General features: G+C 36.8%; 1 protein-coding gene across 1 annotated transcript in view; it reads right to left on the reverse strand.

Moving 5' to 3' along the window:
- Positions 1–24,284, reverse strand: part of col24a1 (collagen type XXIV alpha 1 chain) — an 83,356-nt gene that overhangs the window by 52,914 nt on the left and 6,158 nt on the right. Inside the window, exons 2-7 of the mRNA XM_028028160.1 lie at positions 20,764–20,834; positions 16,426–17,801; positions 10,610–10,663; positions 7,894–7,947; positions 5,626–5,679; positions 1,845–1,898 (exon numbers count right to left, since the gene is read on the reverse strand). Coding sequence (XP_027883961.1) covers positions 1,845–1,898; positions 5,626–5,679; positions 7,894–7,947; positions 10,610–10,663; positions 16,426–17,801; positions 20,764–20,834 — 1,663 coding nt within the window. The remainder of the gene's footprint in view (positions 1–1,844; positions 1,899–5,625; positions 5,680–7,893; positions 7,948–10,609; positions 10,664–16,425; positions 17,802–20,763; positions 20,835–24,284) is intronic.

A 24,284-nucleotide genomic window follows, 5' to 3' on the forward strand; every position in this document is an offset into this window, starting at 1 on the left:
TATTCTAGAAAATGCAAAAAGTTTTACAAAATTATAGAGAATAAACAAAAAGAATATTGAACATAATACATTTCCAGCATAGATAAAAAAATAAACAATAAATAAAATAAAAAATACCAAATTAATAACTTCCTTGTCCAGATATATTTGATCATAAGTACTAATGTCAATCAAGTGACATTAGTACTAGACTGACACATATAGGGATATGTGTATTTATGGTGTTATGCCAGGTTTTGTACAGACAATTTTATAAAACATAACCCATTTTCAAATGCTCTACATAAGCTATTAATAAGCTTATATAATTTATAAGCTAATTTACAGTCTATTTTGTTTTGACGTAATTGTCGACCAACAAGAAATTCCTATTGGTCAATTTATTTCCAGAGTAATAAGAGCAACTTGTCATGTAGTGCTTCAGATTTTGGGACACATGAACTTCCACACTGAATTAAAAACGCACATGGGGGTAAAAAGCACAGAGCCAGTCATTCCGTCTGAAATGTGCTGATACGACACAGTGAGTGTGGTGGGTATATTAGGTTTAATGAGGGTAAACACCAGTGTGGTTTCCTAGGGGTCAAAGTTAATGTAAACTATGTTGACAGGGAACGTATAAAAGTTTCAGTAGTAGATTACTGAAACAGCTGCATTGGAAGGACTGTGAGCAGCACAAGAACCCACTACAATAACACAGCTGTCATCACGATCAGAACCGATCTGAAGTTAGGTGATCCCAGCCAAAAACAATTTCAACACTAAACCCATTCCAGCCAGACACTGACCACACTCACACATAACAATCTGAGTCAACTGTGCATAATGCATGCTGACACATGCAGCTACACGAGACAAAAACCACAGCAACAATCTTCTAAATAAAATATTTTAAGAAATTGTGCTTTGCAATGTGATCATTTTAAATAATCACATTTTGCTATGCCACACCTCACAGTAAAATACCTGGACTTTGACTAGACCTTTTGGGGACATATACATAAACTCCACCTTTGTCTAAGCTCTTTTGTAGCTTCCATCAGGTTTTCTTTGTGCATTACTTGTGCATTTAGCTCCTTCCATCTTCCACATGTTTGTCTTGTCTCATTTTGGCTAACAAACACTACCTTTCCTTCAGATTCTCTTTCATAAAGGCCTGATTTGTGGAGGACATTACCAATCACCTATGTTTTTTATAGATTTGAAGTTGTGCTACAATTTTTTCTATTTTTGGATGAACAGAGCTCCTTAAAACTTGTGATTTTGTTTTGAACTTCTCCATGGCTTTATCCCTGGTCTTTCAGGTGTGCTACTCGGTTTTAATGATGCTGCTGGTTTGCTTTGTATTCTCTTCTATTTTTGTAAAAGAATTGCATATCTATATATTTACACAAAACAAAAAACTGCTGGTGATGCTCAGAGTGCTGATGGAATGGCAAACTTGGCAAAATAAAGCTGGTTTTGATTCTAATGTTTAGAGATGTATACAAATGTACCTCACACATTTCTGAATTTTATTAAAAATTGAAAATTATGTATTATTGCTCTTTCACTTCACAAAATGTACAACAATTTGTTGGTCTAACTTATCCTAATAAAATACACCAGTATGTGGCTGTAATGTGGAAAAATGTAAGGGGTATGGACACTTTTGAAGAGGTAAGACTAATAAAATTAGATTTTCATGACATAACAATATGCACCTTTAAAATTGTATCATTCCAACTAAATCTCAAATGCAATCACAAAGTTTCTTACTGATTCAAAGGCTGTTTTTGTTGTCTTGATAGCAACACAAATGCATGAGCTGCATTACACACAAAACCAGACACATTTATTCCTACCAGCGGTCCTGGAAATCCTTTTGGCCCAAGTGAACCAGGTAGTCCTCTGTCACCCTATTGACACAAACACAGACAAATTGCATAAAGTTAACAAATACATTAAAAAACAAGTAAAAATTAAACCAACAGTGGAGGTTCCTTCAGTTATTTCTCTGTGTTAGTATTTATTTATTTTAGTTTCTTTTATGCAGTACAGTTATTTATAATTTCCCTTTATCTGTAATACTACTTCAAGATGTTTGTAAAATGGGTGCACGCATTTAGTAAACAATCTAGATATGTTTAGGTTGCTAATCGTTATATTTATTTTTTTGCTGAGATTTATATTAGTGGCTGTGGGAGAGGACTGGTTATGATGTAACACCAGGAAGTGGACCAATCCATTAGGCTGCTGGAAACAGGGGACGTGACTCTGCAGAAGCTACCAATCTCTTTAAGTCCAACCATTTAGAAACATTTTTGATGTTAGGATGTTTTAGTTTTCATATGTGTGTTGTAGTTATTGTTTGTTGATTTGCATTAGTTGCCTCGTTTTAATCATGGACCTTACCAAGCTCCGCCCACAACCGACCCACGTGGCCGCAAGTCTCACAAGCAAAGCCTCGCAGCGCGTTATTTCTATGTAAACAACTCGATTAGTGCATCATTTCTACCGGACTTTCGCAATATATCAGCTACTAAATGGACAGAGGAACTAACAAGTTCACGTCATCATCTGGGAGGAGGTTACTGGTTTCTCAGTAACAAGCTGGTTGCAAACCTGAGGCCAGCAGGTGTCAGTCAGTTATGGTAGATCTGACATTTGGTTTGATGACGTCAATATGAGAAGCTACAGACTGATAGGAGGAACCAAAGAGCTCTGTAAAGGTAAAGGTAAATCTTCTGAAGTTGGGATATAATTAATTTAATTTCACATAATTACCTCGGTAGAAGCCATTTGTTTGTTAAAATTTTATGAAATGTATTTGTTTTATTTTATGTTTGTTGTGAATGACGTAAACTCACAAATGAAAGAGGTAATTAGTCCAACGTTTAGAAACTACAGCGGCTGTATTTGCGCCACAGCAAAGGTAAACAAAGGTAAAATAACCCGAACAGGTGATCAACTCAAAACCACTCCTACCTTTTTACTCTCTCTCTCTCTCTCTTTGTAGTTTTAGCACAACTGTTACCGTGGCAACCGCCTGCGCCCCGCTAGACGAGCAAAGATTAAGTTAAAAACAAAACATTCAGTCCGTTACGATATCAAGTTTCCAGGCTTGATATTTATTTCTCGATTATTAATCAGCGCTTCCCTGAACACAGCGACGGTTGATTGACTAGCTGTACTTGGTGCTAACGTGGCTAACACGAGTAACAGTTTAGTCCAAAGCCTTTTCTGCTAAAAATAAAATCTTTAGTGTATGACAGATACAGACACATTGGATATTGATCTGTTTAGCTAACGTAAGACTGTGTAGCAGACAAGCTTCAAGGTGTAGAAGTTGTATCAGTTCTGCCATTATGCTGTACTTAGCTAACGGGAAGCTAACGGTGTGTTTGTGAGACTGTCACGCACGTGACCATGTAGAATCGGCATCAGCCAATGAAAAGCAATGGACCTTACCTCGGGTAAGGTCCATTGCCTTACCATGGTAATTGTAAGGCAATTACCATCAGTTACCATGGTAAGGCAATAGTAATTGCCTTACCATTGCCTTACCATTAGGGCAATGTCCATTAGGTAACAGAGGTCCATTAGGTACCTCTGTTACCTAATGGACAGAGGTAAGATCCATTGTTAGTCTCCTCCCCCTTCCCTTTGTGCATAAATTCCCCTGAATGTTCATTGTGAGAGAGCAGTTGTTTGTTATCCTTAGTTAGACTTGTTTTAGGTGACGTTTTCTTTTTCAGCCCCCCTCTCCAGATTCTTGTAGTTTGCTTTCAATGGATTTTTGTTAACAATTTTGGAAAAAATAGAGAATATTTTTATACCTTTGTATAAATTCATATATGCAATGACATAAGTACTGCCACCAAATTAATTAAAGCAAATCATTTTTAATCATATACCACTTAAAAACTAAAGGAGTAAAATGCACTACTCACTAGTAAAAAAAAAAAAAACATTGTGAATACAGTCAGTCATTATGAGAAAGAATGATGTATTTTGGTTCCTAATAGTCGAAGAGGTGAAAGGCCCAGTCTAAAATGAGATAACAGCATGACTAGCACTTTAAAGCAGCAGCAGCTTGAGTGATACATTTGTCTCTAAATGTCTAGCATTGCACACAGTGGCCAATGGGAACCCCACGCAGAGTGCAAAGGGTTTCATTTTCCAAACAGCATCATTTTATTAAAAACACTTCTTTCCCCTGCAGAAAGAGGCATAATATGTACCGTGATAATATTTCAATATTCAGGGTTTTATGTTTGAAAACCTCATCAATATGACATTGCAGCGACACCTCATAAATACAGCAATAAAATTTTGTTTGTAACTAATTCAACTTTAATGTCTTGCTATCAAGAAAGTATTTCAAAGCAAAATAACTTCTGGTAATCTTTTTTGAGTACAGAAACTGTTGAACTCGATGGAATCAGGATGCATGTAATTAGTTCAAGATACTTATCTGTGCTGCTCAGAAAAATCATCACTTTCATGGTGTTTGGACGAGAATGAAACGAGGATGGAGCGACGCAATAAGAGAAAACAGCTGTGGTGACGCCACACAGATCAGTGTTAGCAGCATGATTCAGAAATGTTAAATGAGGGAATAAGAAGTTCTTATAAAAATGAAAACACAAAAAATTTACTGAAGTAGTAAAGCTTCAAACAAAGTAAATACTTAACATGAAACAATGTGTTATAAGTAAACATTTGCTGTTTGTGTCAGACTGTGTTGGCTTGTTAAAAAGTTTACCTTGCATTATACTGTAGGGTTAGCTTGTTTTGGTTATGAAAATGGATTAGTTAAAGTTCATATAAGTATAGGCCAATGTTGAAACTGAGTGACAGAATGATCCTAAGAGGAAAGCAGTAAAGCGTTTGTTCACCCATGGCAAACAGGCTCTAGGTGAGGGATCAGACAAAATGCAGCCTGCAAACTCTTTATGGAGCAGTGTTCCCTCGCCTGGACATGTCTCACCCTCCTCTGGAGAACAGCTGTGGTGACACCATGCATGGAGGTTGGACCCACTGGCGAGAACCTGATGACTGAGCTTTTACCCACGCAGCCCGGTCAGGCACAATCCAAAAAGGAAACGTGGGCTCATCACTTGTGGGATTATGGTGGCAATAGTGGTGGCAGTTTGTCCCTCATTCGATGGGTTGTCTGTCTGCCTCTGTTGTTGTGATCTTGTGCAAGATGTGCATGAATGGGTGAATAACTGAATGTAATGTGAAGCGCTTTGGGGTCTGACAATGGCCTTGACAAGTACACGCCATTTTACTTGTGGGAGCAACCAAAGCAATGACCAAAGGCAGGAACCTTGGTGGTTTGATCATCAGCTACAGAAGCTGTTTAAATCCTTTGAGGTTGTAAATAAAGTAATGTTGCTACATTAGTACACATATACTTAGACTAATAATAGATAAGACTGCATGCCACATCTTGACTTGGAAAAATTATCCAGTGTTCTTTGACAAAAATGTTATGAATCTTTCTCCTGTCAAGATTTTAAGTCAGATTCAGGTCTGGGCCTTTTTCTGGTGAAGTTATTGATTCGGTTGTTTGCTTTTGTTCATCTTTGTGTCAACAAATTTATTTGCTCTTAATATTCATCAAAGATTTTTCTTTACCTTTTGCCCTGGCATAGCTTGGCCTGGAGAGAGACCTGGGTCTCCTTTTGAACCCTGAAATAGAAAATAGGTCACAATGTCAGCTGGTTTTGAGGAACAGTGGAAGAAAGTTGAAGACCAGAGAAGCATTTTTGACCTTCACAGACATTACAAAACTCCAACTACTACAAATTTATCCAAAATGATCTGCTCTCTTATTCAACAAAATTTGAACCCTTAACATAGTGACATGAAGCAAGTTATTGTAACTTATCTCACAATGTTTCCAAAGCTATAAAGAAATGTACTGACATCTAAAAGGGATTCAAATACCTGTGCTTATTTACTCCACATGATTATTAGACCCCGTACCTTTTAAACATAGTTCCTTCCAGGGCTCAGAATTTCCTCAAGAACAATTTAACATCAACCAGATTCTGAGAATCATGTGACCACAGTTTGACACTCTCCCAGCGAGGCATACAACCCAAAAACCAAAACTCTGTCTTGTTTGAACAACAGTCAGCAATGCGTGAAGCCCAATGTCAGGCTCTTTTAAGTCCAAAGTGGACTGTTTGAACATCTCATGCAGTCAGCCAACTCCTCTGCTCGTGATCACAACATATTTCAGTGAATCAAAAATGTCAGAAAAGACTCAGAAGAAAACCATCTAGCACCGCTGTTTTATTTCACAGGATCTAAAACATTTAATAATTCCGACTTTTAAATCTATATTGCGTTTAAAACTAAAAGTGATAATAAATCTGTTTAACAATGTTAGAGTTGAAGACCGACTGGTATTTTATTTCTCTGCCTGCAGCTTGGCTTACTTCATATACCACTGATTGCATGGTGCAGCCTCTTTGTGGCATCCATCTAGAAAAACTGCTACCACAAACATCTGCTTGAGGCTACCCACATCCTTGCATAGTTGTACCAACATATCTGTTCCTACACTGGAAGAAAACTGACCAGACATGTTTCCTGCTTTTTCTCTTCCTATTTATTTTAGTGTGTGTCTTAAAAGCTGAAACTGACATTATGCATTGTGGCAAACCACATGGACCCACGATCAGGTCTAGATCCCCTACCTTCTTGATGGTTTATAATCAATTCCATCAACAAAGTTTTTATTCTTTCCTGTCACACAATGGCGACACATCGCCTCATTATATCAGCTGCTAGCAACATCTGGCTGTGTCTGAGTTAATTCCACTTGCACACAATCTCTTCTCCTCAGAGAGCAGCATGTTGATCTCGTCAGTCGCCATAATTGAACTCATTTGCACTACAATAAAAACTGTGTCTACATTTTTGTTAGAGTGAAGGATTAATGAGACAGTTTAATGACCCTCTGACATCACCACAATGTGGTCTAATGAATCGCTAAGAACCACTGTTCTTCATATTTTAGATGTATCTGCTCTAGTACACCTTATTGTAATAACTGCTTTACATCCTCATCATGCCATCAAGTGTTGCAGGAGACTGATAACCACTGATAATCTGCTGTGTTGCAGCAGGAAAACATTTATAACAAATAGAGGCATCAAGCTCCAGGAACTTGTACTGTAATGTTTGTATCTTTCTGAGATTATAAAGTCAAACATTTGTAACATAAAGTTACAGAAGTCCTCAAAGATTGATTTGGTAAATTTAAGAAATGTGCATCTGAAAGTGCAGTTCCAGGATCGTCCCCTGTATCACAATGTCATCTCCCTGATACAGACTCAGTGCTTCAATGGAGCAGCTTGATCCTCACTGTCTCTTGGGTGGATCCTGGAAGTGTTCATGGTGAAAGCTTGAGGAAAGTTTGCCAAAATGTTTGAGATAATACATACAGGAAATTATATCTCATAATAAAGAAATGCTTGTGAACTTCTGACCCTAAGGTTCTCTAAATGTTTTGACATTTAGCTGACAGAAATGATATTGTTAATCCATACACATTGAAAACAGAAACTTTAAGCCTGATTTAATATCAGACAGTGAGAAAATTAGGGTTGTGGTTTTTTTGCACCTTGTTTAGGCTCTTTACTTTTTCATGCAATACATTTCTCTGATTTTGCATCAGCCTTGCTCTGACATTTGTGAGCTCTTTGGAGAATACAAAGGCTTCTGAGGCATTCATTTCACAAAAACTATTGCCCTGTGTATTTCTTGTACTGGTTGACATGATTTACACTAAAACGCCATTAATCTTTGTATGTATCTATATAATTACTATTTTCTTGCACAGACAGTGAGGAACTTTTCTCTCTCTCTCTCTTACTGTAGAGCACTTCTCACCTTTGGCCCCGGTGGTCCAGGTTGTCCAGGTTTTCCATGAGGACCAGTTGGGCCCTAGAGCAAAAACAAAATAATATAACATATTAATCCTTTTCATTATGCAGATGAAATCAACATAAGTGAGGTATCATAGTTCCATTAAGAAGCTTTTTCATTGGATCAATATAGAAAAGGCCCACAATCAGGTATGGTCCGGACCCCATAATTAAATTGTTTTGAGGTTTTAAATAGGTACAATTTTAAAATCTCAAATATTTTCTGTGATGCCATTCTTTCATCTTAAAGGTTTTTTAATGTAACAGAAGAGTGACAGGAAGAATACTGAGCTGGTTTTCCATCTGTGAACCACTAATCAGCTGAAAGAAATATTTGGGGGAAAAGGCTGCTACAGTTTTCACTTAAAAATAACACTAATTACAGCAAATAACACCAATGACAGCAGTGTAAAAATCTAAGAAGCTCCAGCATTCTTTTATAAAAACTGAAGCTATCAAAAAGAGTAACATTTCCATTATGCAGCTGAATGAGAACTTCTTACCACAGCAGATAGTCTGATTAATTAAATAGCTAGTTTAGTTGTATCAGCTACCCTGATCTTACAGGTAGCAAGATCATGTTAAACTCTTCTGCTATTGTGTTAATGCTGTGATAGAACAAAATGTTTAACATCCTTGAATAAAATTACTGTTACAGGTGAAAGAAAATTCAACGTTTGCCTTTTCAGTGTCAGTGAGGCAGATTATAGGTGTGAATGTATTTTTTAACATTTTTTTAATAATGATCTAAAAGACAATTTAAAAGAGGACCAGATTTTTCCATTGGATCTTGAGATGTGTCTGTACAGTCAGGCTGTGAGAGAGAAAGGTATAAAACAGATACCAGGAAGGATGTACAGAGTGCAGCTGAGTTGTTCTGTTTCATCGCTTTATGATTTCAACCTCCGTCTGTTAGGAAAGATGCTGGGTTTGGAAATATTGGCAACATTTCTGTGAGAATACACATGCACATTGCTATAACATGCTCAATTTTATTTGTGTTTTACCATAACTGTTATCTCACAGTACAGTGAGGTTTACTCCCCTCCCAACATAAACAATAACAGACTGCTCTTCATTGGTATTCTTATATATTCCAACACATAGCTCTTCAAGAAAAATAAAAACCACTTAATTCTGATCTGTGCATGTCTATGTACAAGAGCATGTACCAAAACACAAAGATTATAGAAATTAGATCATAAAAACAAGAACAAGAATTAATATAGTTCTGCAGACCAATCCAGTAAATTTTAGACAATAACTTATTATACAATCCAGTTTTGACTAATTAAAAGTAAACTATAACTAGTCTGCACCTCATCACAAAGGCCCACATTAAGTGGTACGCTGTGGTTCATAGGATTAAACTAGGATAATTTTTACAATCAGACATCAGAGAGTCAGCCACAATACACGTAATAGCTTTTCACTACAGAGTGATCTCAAGCTACACTCTGGTTTTACTTTATGATGTAGCCTTTGGGGCTTAGAGTGGGCGTTGTAAGAGCCAAGTTATTTATTAATTTTTAGTAGTAGACATGCTTTCCTGTCTGCCAGCCTCTCTCCCTTCAAGCCTTTTATGCTTTTTAAAAGCATTACAGAAAAGCTTATACGGTGTAGAGATTTACAGAAAATTCCTTCTGATAAAAGATCCACGAAGAAGATGCTATTTGAGGAAGAGCAACAACCAGAAGTGATCGTATAAATAGGCATTTACGGTTCAACGTAACCTATCCATTCAACACACTGTGTTGTGTTTTGTTTCCAGAAGTCCCTCGGGGCTCATGGCGTTATTGCAGCATTGCATCATGACAGCCCAGCCTTGGCAGATGCTTAAAGAGAAGTCTGAAGATCAGAGTGAAGATGTATCTAGTTTAAATGCAGCTGCTGGTTGCAGCTGGTACAGTATAGTTGTTTTAATGTTGATGCTCAGCAGTAGTTCAATGTTTCCTGAGTTATGTGAATTATTTCATCCTGATATGTGCTTACAAAGCTTCCTAACTACAGTCACACCAACAACAGAAGCATGTGTCGGCAACTCTGTCTAAAAAAGTAACTGCTGTTTTTTTCAGGTAGGCCAGTTTTACAAATAATATGTTAAACTCTTGAAATATAGTGCTACATGCTTTTGGATAGTAGGGGTTCAGCCTTATATATTATTTGCTTCCATGTGTTTACACTTCTTCCTGTAAAATAAGCAGCTGGAAGAAACAGCCCCACCTAACCAAATAAATAAAAAAAACACCCCCACACACACGCACGCCCCACACACACACACATCTGCTCTGACTGATCTGATTCGTCAGCTCCAAATCAGCTCAGCAGACTGCTGCAATTCAAAATACCAGAAAAGTCTGCACTAAATCAGTGTGCAACCCTGAGGTCAGGAAAACTGCAACATTATCCTCAGGACGCAAAAAGATGCAATAATTCTGTTTACAGTAAAACATTTAAATTTAATCCAACACTTATGCTTTTTTGTAATGTATTGCTTTGTGTTCGTATAAAAACTACATAGAGACAGAAATACAGAATTCACCTTTAAAATATTTTGATTGCATAATGATGGAAAAAAATCTCGCATATCTGGATGTCAGTAAGCTTCACCCTGTGCGATGAATTACATCCACTTTACACATTGTTGGCAGTTTGCCATCATATATGGATGAATGACTCACCCTTGAACCTCTCTTTCCCGGAGGACCAGGTAAACCAGGAGGGCCAGGAGGACCCTAAAGCCGGGAGACACAAGGATAGGGAAAGATCGAGACAGTTGGAAAGAAACATCAATAGAAAAAGGGGAGTGAGCGGGAAAAAAAAGAAAGATGAGACCGTGTGTGTTAATGGCAAGCGATAACATGTAGTCCTGCCGCCCAGGACTCCATAAGCATGTTCCACACTTATGCAAGAATTCTATAACTCAAAAGAGACTTGATTTGTCTTTAAACTGTAAGTAAGATAGACACTAATGAGAAAGTGAGATTAAAATAACTTTTTGTAAGCAGCACTTGTCTTGTTGACATGAAGCCCACCAAGTTAAGTTTCTATAAACACTACTCTGAAAATGTTTAATGAAATAATGAGAATTATTACACTTTAAAGAATTTTACATATATCATTTGTTTTTATCATAATATTTGAAACATATTTTATTATTTTCCTGTCTTTGTAACTAAGACAACTAATTGTTTACCTGCCAACAAAAGTTTAGTCAGTTCAGAACACATGACATTCTACATGTTCATCATTAATTGTAATTACCAGAAAATTTCAAATTTAAGCTTAAATTAAGTAAGTAAAAACAGGCTAAGAAAAAAAAAACATTTAAATTTGAGGCTTCTATCCTTACAAAAGCACAAGATCTACAAAAATATCGTATACCGATGTACCCAACGCTGATGTCTGCTTTCACATTTCTAAAGATGGATTTGTTCAAAAAAGTTTAGTGAATGTTAAGGTGAACTTTTTGTCGCCTCACATCATTGTATTTTATTTTGACTTTTTTTGACAGATCAAACACAAAGAAATTTAATTTATGTACAAAGAAAGTTGTTCTATCAGAACCTCAGCAGTAACTGGGGTCGAGTTTAGTAGGACAACAACCGTTTAGTTGAAGGCATGTTAAGATGTTAAAATGATACAATCACAGCCCAGAACAAAATCCAACTGAGAATCTGTAAAATCTGATGCTCACAGCAGCTCTCTGTTCAATTGGACAGAAGTTCAGCTATTTTGTCTGAACCCTTTGCTGATGATGACAGCAAAGCTGGTAGAAAAGATCAGCTTAGAGTATTTCTGCCAAATAGTGACACTGGGGGTTGGATACATCTGCAACCCAAACCGTTTAGATTTTATTGTCTAACAGAAGGTGAAAACAATACATCTTTTTTATTTCACCTCACAATTATGTACTAACTTATGTTCGTTTATCCCTTAAAATTCATGTTAAATACATTAATGTTTGTGGTTGAAGCAAAAAAAAGGTAAAAAAAGACTATCTTTACAAGGCATGTACATGAAGTCATATTTATACTCTTCATGTCTATATTACTTTTAGTAATTCAAATGGACTTTCCCAGCTCTGCCCTGATGTGGACGTTTGTGACTTTGAACTACAAGAATATTGTTGTTCTAATGTAGCACATCCACAATATAATGTAGAGAAAGAGTAGAAAGGGGAAGAACAATGTCCGTATGATGTTCTATATGCTATATTTTCAATGCTAAATTGATATTTAAAGTTTTGCACGAGCTAGTGAATCCAACAAGTTCCACTTGTGCATTCACAATATTAGTCAGAGTGGTGAATGATTACTAAGGGGACATCAGTAGAGAAACAGCTGTTTGTTCCTCCAAACTCCCACATACAGAGAAATGGAAACAGTGAATCTTCACCACGCCTACACAACAGTGCAGGCCAGAGAAACAGAAACACTCATATGGTCAAAACAACTATTTGATTCCGTTTCATTTTGGATTTATTAAATCTTCAAATTTGTTGCATTTTCATTTCTAAGGAGAGATAATATTTATACTGTGATACATGCAGATTTAGGTTTTATTATTATTTACTAGTGTGGAAAGCAACAAACTCAATCTAGCTTGCTAAAGTCTATTAAGAGTTTTCCGTTGATGATGACTAAGAAGTAGCTAGCTTTTCAGTAAGCTAGCTACTACTTAGACTTTTATCTGGGTCCAAATTGGTCTTGTGGACCCAAAGAAGTCTCAGAAACAAAATTCTAAATTTACATAAGAAATACTGTCAAATTCCATAATTATAACATTCAAAAATTGCTACGAAAGCGCAGGTTACTAGAATTGAAAGTCTGAAAAAAATAAACGACTGTGATCGTTATGTGACAGGAAATTGTATTAGATGGTCATTAATATCCCAGAAACCACAAGGTCAGATTCTTCCCACAGACTAAAAAGCTGTTGGAACAAGAAAAGGCTAGCCTCCAAGACAAAAATAATCAATGCTGCAGAACTGAAAGCACATTTAGGAAATCGGTTTCTCTCTATTTAGTTTGCCTGAAATGCCGAGACAGGACTAGTCAAAAAAAAAAAAAAACTAAAAATTAAACAAACAAGACCAGTTACTATATAAACATAGAAAACTACTATTTGCAGCTGCAAGGCCACACCAAACATATCCCAAAAGTGAAACGATTAAAATCTTTCAAAAGAAAAAAGTCAGAAATGTCTCAAAGAGAAAATGATAGTGATCCTTATATTTTTCCTATATGGGGCTATTACAAACAGAGAAAGGAACTCTATTCTGTGGGGGGAAATCCTGAAACTTACAGATCTAAAACAGAACACAAGAGTTTGTCAGGACAACATAAACATTACAAGGAAAATATACAGGTTGCAGGAAGAAGGAAATCTTTAACTATGTCTACATGTGCAAGATTCCTTCATTGAACCGAATTGTACTCAGATTAAATCGTCCAAATGTATCATTTTTATGGGCACAAAATCAGTTAATCCGATCATGATGAGTGTTAACATGCACCAGGCTTTACTAAGAACAGAATCACTGACATGCACTGAGTTGTAAAACTTCCCTAAGAAAACACAGAGAAGTGGTTGTAGTTCTGTCTGTACTGAACATAAAAATAAACGCAGTAGTGTGTTCATTCTGAGTCTTATAAATGCCCAGAATGGTCCCACAGCAGGTTCTAGTAACAGCTGAGACATTACTGCACTCCATAATTAAGCTACAAGCTAAGCAGCCCATGCTGTTGGTGTTCCTGCGTCACATGATGACAGAGCGTGAGGAAATGAACATCCTTCAAAGTTCTGTGTTGCCTCCAACTATGGCTGCTAAACATCTGTCCAATACATATGGCACATATTTACAGTCAGGTGAGTTTGTCACAGTCAAAGTGTTTACATGCACACTGCTCAAATGATCAATCAGCATAAACCACCTTACTCATTCGGATTACAATTCATTCCAATCAAGCTGATTCCGATCAGAATATTCCAACTGTGGCGTCTACAAGACATATGCTTATTCTGGTTGGCCGTTTATTCCGATCACGTATGTCCATTTAAATATGCCGTCTGTGCTTTAGGAGGGACGCTAAAAGACCAGAATACAATTATAGGTAGCAGGTGTTTACTGCTATATGGAGGTTCAAAATAGTTAGAGTTCTGAGTTTCTCTAACTATAATTTGGTTCGGGGCTGCACAGTGGCGCAGTTGGTAGCACTGTTGCCTTGCAGCAAGAAGGTCCTGGTCTCTCTAAATTCTCCCTAGGTGTGAGTGTGTGTGTGCATGGTTGTTTGTCCTGTATGTCTCTGTGTTGCCCTGCGACAGACTGGCGACCTGTCCAGGGTGAACCCCGCCTCTCGCCCGAAACGTAGCTGGAGATAGGCACCGGCAACCCTCCCGACCCCATTAGGGACAAAGGGTGAACAGAAAATGGATGGATAATTTGGTTCGGTTTTGTTCCTTATAGCTTAAAAAGAATTAATTAAATCAGAATTTTCCAAACTTTTCATAAGGAGTCTTATTTTTAAGAAGCTTAACTGGCTTTAAAAACAATAAATGTTAGAATTAATGTTCTTGTAACAGTAAGTACTTCAGTACACTTTCAAGCTGACCATTCAGAGGAAACCGCTGACCTTCAGCTAATGCAACATTCAAAACATGTCTGCAGCTAAACTGTCAGAGTAGCTAAGACATATACTGTACTATTTAAGGAAAATCATACAAGATCTGGGGTCAATATCATTTAAATCCTCTAAGGAACATTTCAGGTAACATTGATTTAAACTATGCTTCTCAATAGAGCTGCATTCAAGTTTCATGCATTCAAATCAGTATAATAATATAGACGGTCAGTTGGATGGACTCTGCCTTTAATGCCCATACCGGATGCAGAGTATATATTTAGTCACTGAGATGCTAAATTACATAAGAGAGTGTGTAATGATATAAAAGCAAAGCATCAGAAAAATTTGACTGTTACATTTAAAATCGCTATCACAATTTTCAGAAACAATACCAGACAACATAATATTAACCTCCTACTGTGCAGCCATACTTTCAAATAATATATCTGGCCACTTGTAGGGACAAAGGCCTTCATTTTTGGAGACATGTCTTGCGGTGTGATGACACTAAAGTGAAACTGTTTGACAATAATGACCATCATTACACTTGAAAAAGAGAGGGTTGCTGGTAAACCTGGGAACACCATCCAAATGATGAAGCATGGAGGTGGCAGAATCATGTTGTGGAGCTCCTTTGATGTTATATTGGTACACTTCATAAAATAGACAGCATCATGAGGAAATATTCTTTCTTGGAAATACTGAAACATGATCAAAAGACATGAGCCATGATGTTAAAGCATGGGCTCAAATGGGTCCTCCAAATGAACAATAACTCCAAAAATATAAACAAAGTGGTTACAAAGAAACAGCAAGGAACAAATGTGTGCATCATTTTATTTGGATGTATCTAAATATACATTTCTGGCTTCAACTGTAGCTCTGCCTTTGTAACATATGGAACAAAGGGTGTGCTTGAGATAAATACGAGGACCAGATCGCTATTCCAGGGGCTACACAATTATGCTAAATTGGCTTTAATGCCCAAAGTTCCATCGTCAAGCAAAAAGCCTGCTAAAGACTGAGGGAGGCAAAGAGGCATATCCCTCAGTCGTTGAGTCTTGGCCAGGGGTCTGAAACTCCAGACATCAGCGTTGTTGTACTCCAGCTGTTAGATTCATATCTGCTTAAATACACCTGCCTCAAATAACAACAGTAACATTAGCAAAACCCAAGATTCAAACATGTTGTGCTTCGGATTCATCTAAAAGTTGATGGACTGGTCTTTGGAAAGTGGAGTTTGAGACTTCAGAAAAAAATCTGATTTTATACCACTCAGATCACAGGGGTAATCCAATTTAATAGAGATTATGGTGCTGACTGTTGATTGTCCAATAAAAACACTTCTGGAACTTTTATTTCCTCAGGGGAGACAACTTTAAATGAGTCCTCAAGGTTCTCCCAGGGCTGAGATCAACTCCAGAAAAGCTGATTTGAGGACATTATTAAACCATCCAGTCAGCGTCATGGTAATCCTCTACAAGAACAAATATTTTCTGCCAGAGCTATCAGTTCATCCTACAACTACATAACAAGCCATTGTATTTTTATGAGATTTATTCTAATGTTAATCACAAATATCAGTACGGTTAGGTGGTGATCACATCACAGTTTGTTCATCTGCCATAGTTGCAAATCCTAAGTGCTATTACACATGAAAAATGACAATTGCTTTGAGTTTCCTCACATTTTAAGAACTGCATTATGATAGTTAAAAATCTTTAATGTATCCTTTTGTTTATTTTAGAAAGTCATATTACAATAAGAATTTGATACCAATTTAGGTTTTCTTGCATTTTGTGCTCAATGAAGTGGTAAAACCAAACTCTACAAAATCCCCAAAATTATTAATCACACATTAATTCACTTACCGGAGGACCTGGCTCTCCTTTGGGACCATTTAAACCATCTTCATACTCATAAAAGATGTTTGGTTCCTCATATCCGTAATCATATCCTCCATAGTCTGTGTCTTCATAGCTGCCATCCAAAGCATGGTGTTCTGCAGTGTCCACCTGGTTTTCCCTGTACAAAGTAGTGCCATTGGCTTTGAAATGAGACTCCAGAACTTGATGAGTCTGTCGATGCCTGAGGCCAGAGTCCCTGAAGGAGTTCCTGAGTCCTTCTTTCCCCCGACTTTGCCAGACTGGAAAAGTAACACCTGGAGAAGCTTCAAAAACATGTAGATCTTCTGAAGTGCTCTCTTCTTCCGTACTGTTCTCCAAATGATTCTCTTCTACCCTGGGTTGATTCTGTTTGGCCAACTCGCTTTTTGAAGTGGTGATCCTTCTACTGTGAGCAATGTCCGATGCTTGCCCACTCAGAGTTGTTTGTGTGGAGCTGTTAGGCTCAAGCAAAAACGGGGTTGAGAAGGTTGACGGTTTCAGTGTGAAAATGTGGCTTTGTTCCCTTGGATGTAGTTGTGTCACTGGGCTCAGAGTTGAAGACTGTGTGTCAACTTGACTACTTGTTAACAGTTTGTCAGCTGTTGTAAATTTATTAGAAACATGATGTGTAGCTGCTACTCCAAAAGTGGACATTGTCGAAGGGTAAGAAGGGTGGTCATTAGCCTCAAAATCCAAACTAGAATGTGACAAAGGTGATCGATAGGTGTCGGCCAGCCGGCATTGTTTTTTAAGGTATTTGCAGTAGTGTGCAGCAGCTTGAGCTGAGGGATAGATATCTAACTGGCAGACTTGACCAAGAAACTGAGCTGCCTTTGAGTTCATCCTACCCAAAGTAAAGAGATTGCCAGATTCTCCCAATCTCTGTGACCTCCCCAAGGTCTGCTCTCGCTGCTGCACTGCTCCACAGTCCTCGTAGAAGGACACTGAACGTGCTCGAACACCAACAGCAAAAGCATGCTGCTGTCCATCCTGCCAGTTGTGGGTGAAGTAGCTGGAGGACTTCTCTGCAGTGTAGACTACTACCTTTCGTGGCAGCAGCTGAATGCCAAAACACAGTCTGTCCCTGCCATCTGTAACACTAAAAACAAAAGCATTGTTGGCTCGCCAGGAGCTCAGGCTAATCACAAAAGAAAACTCAACTCCAAACTCTGAATGGAACAGGCTGCTTGCTGGGATCTCATAGAGGGAGTTTGTGTCGAAAACCACCCCATAGCCAGGAACCGGGATATTCGAAGGCAGAGGGACATCGGTATGAGTGGTGTGAGGCGAGTCTGTCCTCTGGTAGGGATCGTCTGTTCTGCTTTGATTTGTAAGCCCCAGTTGATAGAGAATATCCACACCTGTTGGGAAGAAAAGAAATTGGTAAGATTTATATAACCAGACTTTGCTCAAAGCTATTGTTACATCTTTCATAATTTTTTACAAAATCTATGGGCAATTCAAACCTGAAGTTGCAAGAAGTATGTGTACTAAGCAACTGATTTTGAGCTTGTTAAACTTGTCTTACTCTTTTCTCCTTGTCTTACTCCTTCCAATTCAAATAATGGAAAACAAGGATGATTTTCTGAACAATAACGATGTAAAAACAACATTTAGCTGGTGCTTATTTTATTTATTTATTTTTCTAAATATTCTGCAATAAATTCAAAATTGTTCTCAATTATGGCATAAGTTGAATAATTGCCATTTTTTGCATTCTTTTTGCACTAATTGGAATAATTGTTGCTTTTGTTTTAATAAATTTGTGAGACCTTAAGCAATTTTATTGGTTTTATAAAATCTAAATACTGGTTCGTGCCAAACATTGGCAACAAGTCTTGTCCATTCTGTTACCGTTTAAAGCCAATATTATTTTTACACATTGCTAACATGTAATTCAGGATCTAAGGCTAAGTCATGTCTTATATTACGTATCTGGATGCTGATCAACCACAGTGCTATTAATACAGCGTCTCACTTCTGCTTTTCCTCAACAGGATGAATGCAGCTGCAGTCCAGATGAATGGCAAGAACTTGTAATGCTTGAGACAGCACAATAATTCAAAGAAACAGCATTTAAAGTTTATTAAAACAATATGTAATCAGATATGTATATAGAAAACTACTTGTTCATTCTTTTTCTACTTCAAATTTAGGGAGAATTTATGCTAAATATGTCAAAGGTGATACACAGTTTGGCAAAAACCCCAAAAGGCATAACAAAATGACAAGAACAATACACAGAGCTCACATTGGAAGCACGATAATTCAAGTTGAACTAAACATTGCTTCAGAAATAAATATAATAAATTCCAATGTTGTTAAGTCTAAAGAACCAATATGAGCAACAACAGATATACCAAGTATAAGGTGTAACTGATATAACGTTGGAGTCTCTGTATGCTGGTCAGGTATGTTTGACACAAAAATCCAGCATGAGGGAATGAGAATACAGAGAACATTTAAGTCCCATGATGCTTTCAGGTATTTGTGTTTTTGCTGGATTACTGCCTGTAGTAGTTTGTCGTAGTTTTCAGCATATCTCCTGAAGAATCCCAGCCCATACTTCTTTGGCAAAAGCCCCAATTTCCTTCAGATCTGACGGCTTTCTGGCCTGGCCTTTCGTTTTTAGTTCTCACAGATTTTTTAGTTGGACTCAACTCAGAACTTTGTGCAGGGCAGTCAATGACATAAACTTTTAATGGAAGTTCTTCACTAACTTTAAAAATGTGGGTAATGGTTATTTTGGAAGACAGCATGGAGAAGCATGTGATGTGCCATTAGCTAGCATATTTCATCCGGCTTGAAGTTTTCCCCTCTTCAGAAGTGGAGTTTTTCTTGGTCTGCTACCTTGCTTATTCCTGGGCAGAACTGATTGTCACCCTGAACACTGCAATTCCTCTCTTTATTAGTGTGGCAGCTGCTCTGTGGTTTTCATAGACCTCTGTCACAAGTTTGCTTCCTAGTGCCTTTAAAATCTTCTACTTCCTAGCCTTGCCAGGTTTGACATCTTTCTTTGGATATCTTTATGACAGTTTGTAACACTTAAGAGATTTTGTTTTCGGTGTGTTAAGACGATGATATAACTGTAACCTGTTAACCTAGAAGTAGAGAAATCGTTTGTTTTTACCATGTATGCAACAACTCATTGCATAACTTCAAGTCAGATTTAATCTTTCAATCAACTTCAAGCATTTCCACCACCATGTTTCATCATGGCAATGGTGTAATCATTTTATCCCTAGTCTTCATGATGCTGTTTCGAATAGAACAGTTTCTAACAAACCTCTGAGAACTTTCAGAACTGTGTATACTGTGTAGAAATGCACAGATAATTACTAAGTGCCTTCTGAAGGGTTTTGGTTATATAATATTTTATTTCGAAGTATCAGGAAAAGTTCAAGGGCTGCCCATACTTTTGAAGGAACTGTGTTTGTCCTCTGTGTTTGGTGAGGGCAGAAAATAACTCAGTTTGAGCTGCAGTGCTTCAGCAGCAGGGGAAGACACAAAACAGAGAAAGTACAATAAACATAAGAGAGACACAGGGAACAATATTTCACATAGGAAAATGTCCCACAGCACAGACAGAAAAGTTTGTCACACCACAAATCAGGTCTTATTTTTAAACATTTATTTAACTAGGTGAGATATTAATATTGTTCAGGGTATCTTTGCCTGTTGGCAACTTCAGACGAGATCCCAATTAACTTGTCTCAGACTTTAAGACAAGCTGCCTCTTCAGTGTGTGCATTCCTCCACCCTGCATTATGATGGATTGATTTTTCCTGGCGTGGGATCATCTGATTTACAGTAGATATGTGGAGAATTGACAATGCAAGATGGAAAAATCCGAAGCCTTGAGGCATTATAGTCAGTCGGTGAGAGGAGCAGTAAAGACTGAATACGAAGGTAAAGCTTTGACAAGCTGTGACTTCACTTACATCCAATTTATCACTTTACTTACAGTGTATACAATTACTGAATCCAGTTACTAAAATTAATAAATAAAATGCAATTTTTTTGTAAATCTAAATCCCCTCTCCTTTCAGTAAAAAATCTTTTCATTAAAATCTAATCAAAATAGGATAATTTTGGAGATAGTTTTGCTATTTCTGAAGAAAATTAACTATAATAGTCATTATATGGGTGAATAAAAATCACTAACCAAAAGTACAAGCAAGCTAGTTATGTTTGCCATAAAGACCAGTAATATAAATTACAGGAAGTGGTCCTGTGGATTTTTTATTTTCTTTAATGTAACTCCCTAAATGCCACATTTGTAACTATAAAATAAGCTCTGGGCCTGCGGTGTTGCTGTTTTACCTTGAGCAGAGTAGGTGTCTTCTGCAGAGGGTACTGCTGAGCATACTGACAGGAGCAGGAGAAAGTTCCACCTACAAGAGCAAATAATAATATGTAACTATTATAGATTAGCATAACAAAAAAGAAAAACAATTACATGTTTAATATATGTATGTAAAAATGCACCAGTTATTGAATAAAACTCCAAATATTGGAAGATTTTATATAAGAATTGTTGTACAAGTGCGAGCCTTCTGTAAATCCTGAAATATGTTACAAGAAAAATAGATTTGTTTTCTTGGGCCACAAGACAACAAATCTGGTCTAAGAAAGTTCTTGTTGTTAAATGTGCACTAATAAATCCACTCTTTGATGCAGATGCTGATACTGAGAGAAGAAAGCTACAAGTTAGCTAATATCAGAATCAAAGAGGTGTTTAACATGAAGCTGTTATTAATTTCAAAAACAATAATGAAATGCCATAATTTCTATGACACACTGAGAAATGTCTGTCATTGATTCAGTTTGCAAGAAAGAATGATACTTACAGCAATTAATATAGAATATTTGGATAGAAAAGAGCAAAACTGCTTTTTTTAAATCTCAGTTTAGGAATATATAATTTCTCAGATAATCTGCAATTAATGGCAGCCACTTCCACTCACATATTACATAAAGTTGAATCTTGAGATATTAAATTTTGCTCTGTGGAAATGTGCTCATTTTGCAGTTGAGCAAAATGAGCAAATGTATTATTTATTGTCTTTTATTTTATTGTTCTTTTATTTGCAGACTTTTATTGTAAATAAAGAAAGCAGACACATCTGCAGTCAGTCAGTGAGACTGACTGCTATTGTTGCTGTTGATGAATTTGCTTTGCAATTTTTAACATTAATTTCTGTTTAAAATGTTTTCCTTACATACCTTTGTTTTATCATCATGGAGTGCAAATTAAACATCTCTTAATGTGAAACCATAGTCTAAGTAAGAAAGTGTTCAGATTTTAAAAAGGTATTAGACGCTGGCAAATTATAAGCAGAAGACTTTAACAAAAAAGTTAAGAGTCAACAATTTAGATGAAAAAGTAACAAACAAAACTGGCAAATGCTAAAGCATCAGAGCAGAAAATAGATGACATGCATGCCTTGAAACTTAAAATCAACAATAAAAGAAATCAAAATCCATTTGTATTGGAAGCAAATGGGATTGGATACAGGAATGTTTGTCTAGTGCTGATCAAACAGGACTTATAAAAGCATTTCTAACAGAAAAAGCAACTAACTATAAAAGCAACTAAAAGAAATAACTGTTCTCAGTTATTTAGAGAACAGAGCTGGTTGTCAAGTAAAGCTGAGAACTGTACTTCAGTACAAAGTAGCATAATGTGACATCACTGCAGTTTCACTCTTCATTTTTATTATCTCCATATTATTGACAAAAATTACATTTCAGAATCCATAGTTGTATGCAAAAGAAATGAAAGATTGACAAAATGTGACAAAAAGCAACCTGCAGTTCTTAAAAAGTAACCCATCTTCTCGGTAGGCATTTAAATTTGCCATTTTTATGTTAGAATATGCAGCCGAGAGCCATGCAGTGAACATCGCCGACTCATGTTTTATTGTTTCCAGGCTAAGATGGACTCTTCCTACTAAGCTTTTGTTGCTTATTGCACACTTAGTGCTTTTTATTGAATAAAAAAAGACATCAAAGAGAAAAAAAAAACAGAACTAAAATTTAATAAGACAAGTGTTTATCCGGCCCTTAAAATTAAGGTTGTAAAAAACACTTTGCGTTTTAATCTTTAAGATGCCTTTCAGGGGAGCACCAGGCTTTCTGTTTCTGTCTTTTACTGTCTATATGAAGACACTCATCTGAACACTAAATACCTGGGGGAAAGCATCTGACACAGAAATGTAATTAGTTCTCTAGTATGAGTAATGCATGAGTCTACTTGTTAGTGCGACAGCATTCTGTGGTGGAAGGAACCGTGCAGAATGTGTGAAGATTTTAAAAGATGAATGAGCTTTAATTCCAACAGAGATGTGACTTGTTGAAAACAAAATCAATTCCCTGCAGGTTGTTACCCAGAAGAAGAGGATACACAATGAGTAAAAGCAACTAATTTTGACCGCGGTAGATTTTTGCTTTCAGGGTGAGTAATCCTGCATCTACATTCAAACTAAATTAATGAAAGCATCCAAAATAAATCTGGGAAGGTTGAGACAAGAACTAGTTCTGTTTAAAAGAACTCAAGAAATACTTTGGAAATTTTCATTTGAGGAGCTAGTCATTTTTTTTCCTCAACTGTATGTGTTTACTACAGAATATCAGAGCTACTATAGATGAAGGAAAATAGACACAAGGGAGTAAACATCCACCCAAAAAAACAAAAAAAAATATTTATGAGAAAAAACTTGGATAGTCTCTGATGTCAAAAAGTTATACATGTACAAGAATTTTTTTTCTTTCCAGGATTAAAGGCATGGATTTACTATATTTACAGCAGAAATCTCTGAGAAAAAAAGTCAGAAATTTTCTGAGACTACAAGATCTGACAATTGCGACATAAAAATATCACAAATGGATTGAAAATGGAATAAAATCAAATTGCTAAGCAAGTCTGCTGTTGAGCATTTATTAGCTGACCTTCAACATAACTGAGCAGAAATTGAAGAATTACATCCTTATTTCAAAATAAGAGTAAAAATGATCAAGGAAAAAAAAAAAAACTCCAATAGCATTTCAGGATACATAAAACAATAAGAAATTACTTTTACATAATACTCTATATCAGGGGTCCCCAAATGCATCTCTGCTCAAACACACCTGGGTCAAATAAACTGTTCGTTACCAGTCTATTGCAGAGCTGAATGAGAGAATTCAGACATTTTTAGAGCAAAAATCTCTCTAGAAAGAATGGTAGGATGGTATCCCTTGAGGACTGGACTTGGAGACTCCTTCCTTACACTGTGTCAAATGTAAACCACCAAAAACACTTTAAAATATATTCTTCATATTGCAACCAGAGCAATCATGTCTCCAGCAACAGCTGCTTTCACAAGTTAAAGTAGTTATAATAACTAGTCATAATTTTTCAGCTGACACTGTGAAGGATGTTTATAGGACATGAAGAGACAGTACTCCCGCTGTTTTAAAATGTGTCTCTGCACGACTGAAGGGAACTTTGTCAACAAGATTTTTTGTTACTCTGTAAATCACAGGAGATTGTTTTCCACAAAACAGCATGACTTTCTACAGGCATCTACATCTCCCTTTCAAAGTGACAAGCAAAAAAACTGCTTCCAGTGTCCTGTTTAAGACAGACACCATTGTTTGTTTTTTCAGCTCCATGTGGCTCTGTGGACTGGTAGGGAAAAGAAAAATACAATCAAAGTCAGAAAATAACAAGGAAAAAAGAGAAGAAGACAACAGGAAATCTAGTGGAACAACACAGAGACTGGCTTTAAGTCAAGAAGTGGGAAGCTGTACTGTCACCTGTTCCTCATTCAGAGAGGTCGTGTGACATTCCACAGTCGGGA

The sequence above is a fragment of the Xiphophorus couchianus genome, chromosome 9 (genome assembly GCF_001444195.1).
Source record: "Xiphophorus couchianus chromosome 9, X_couchianus-1.0, whole genome shotgun sequence".
Classification (NCBI taxonomy): domain Eukaryota; kingdom Metazoa; phylum Chordata; class Actinopteri; order Cyprinodontiformes; family Poeciliidae; genus Xiphophorus; species Xiphophorus couchianus.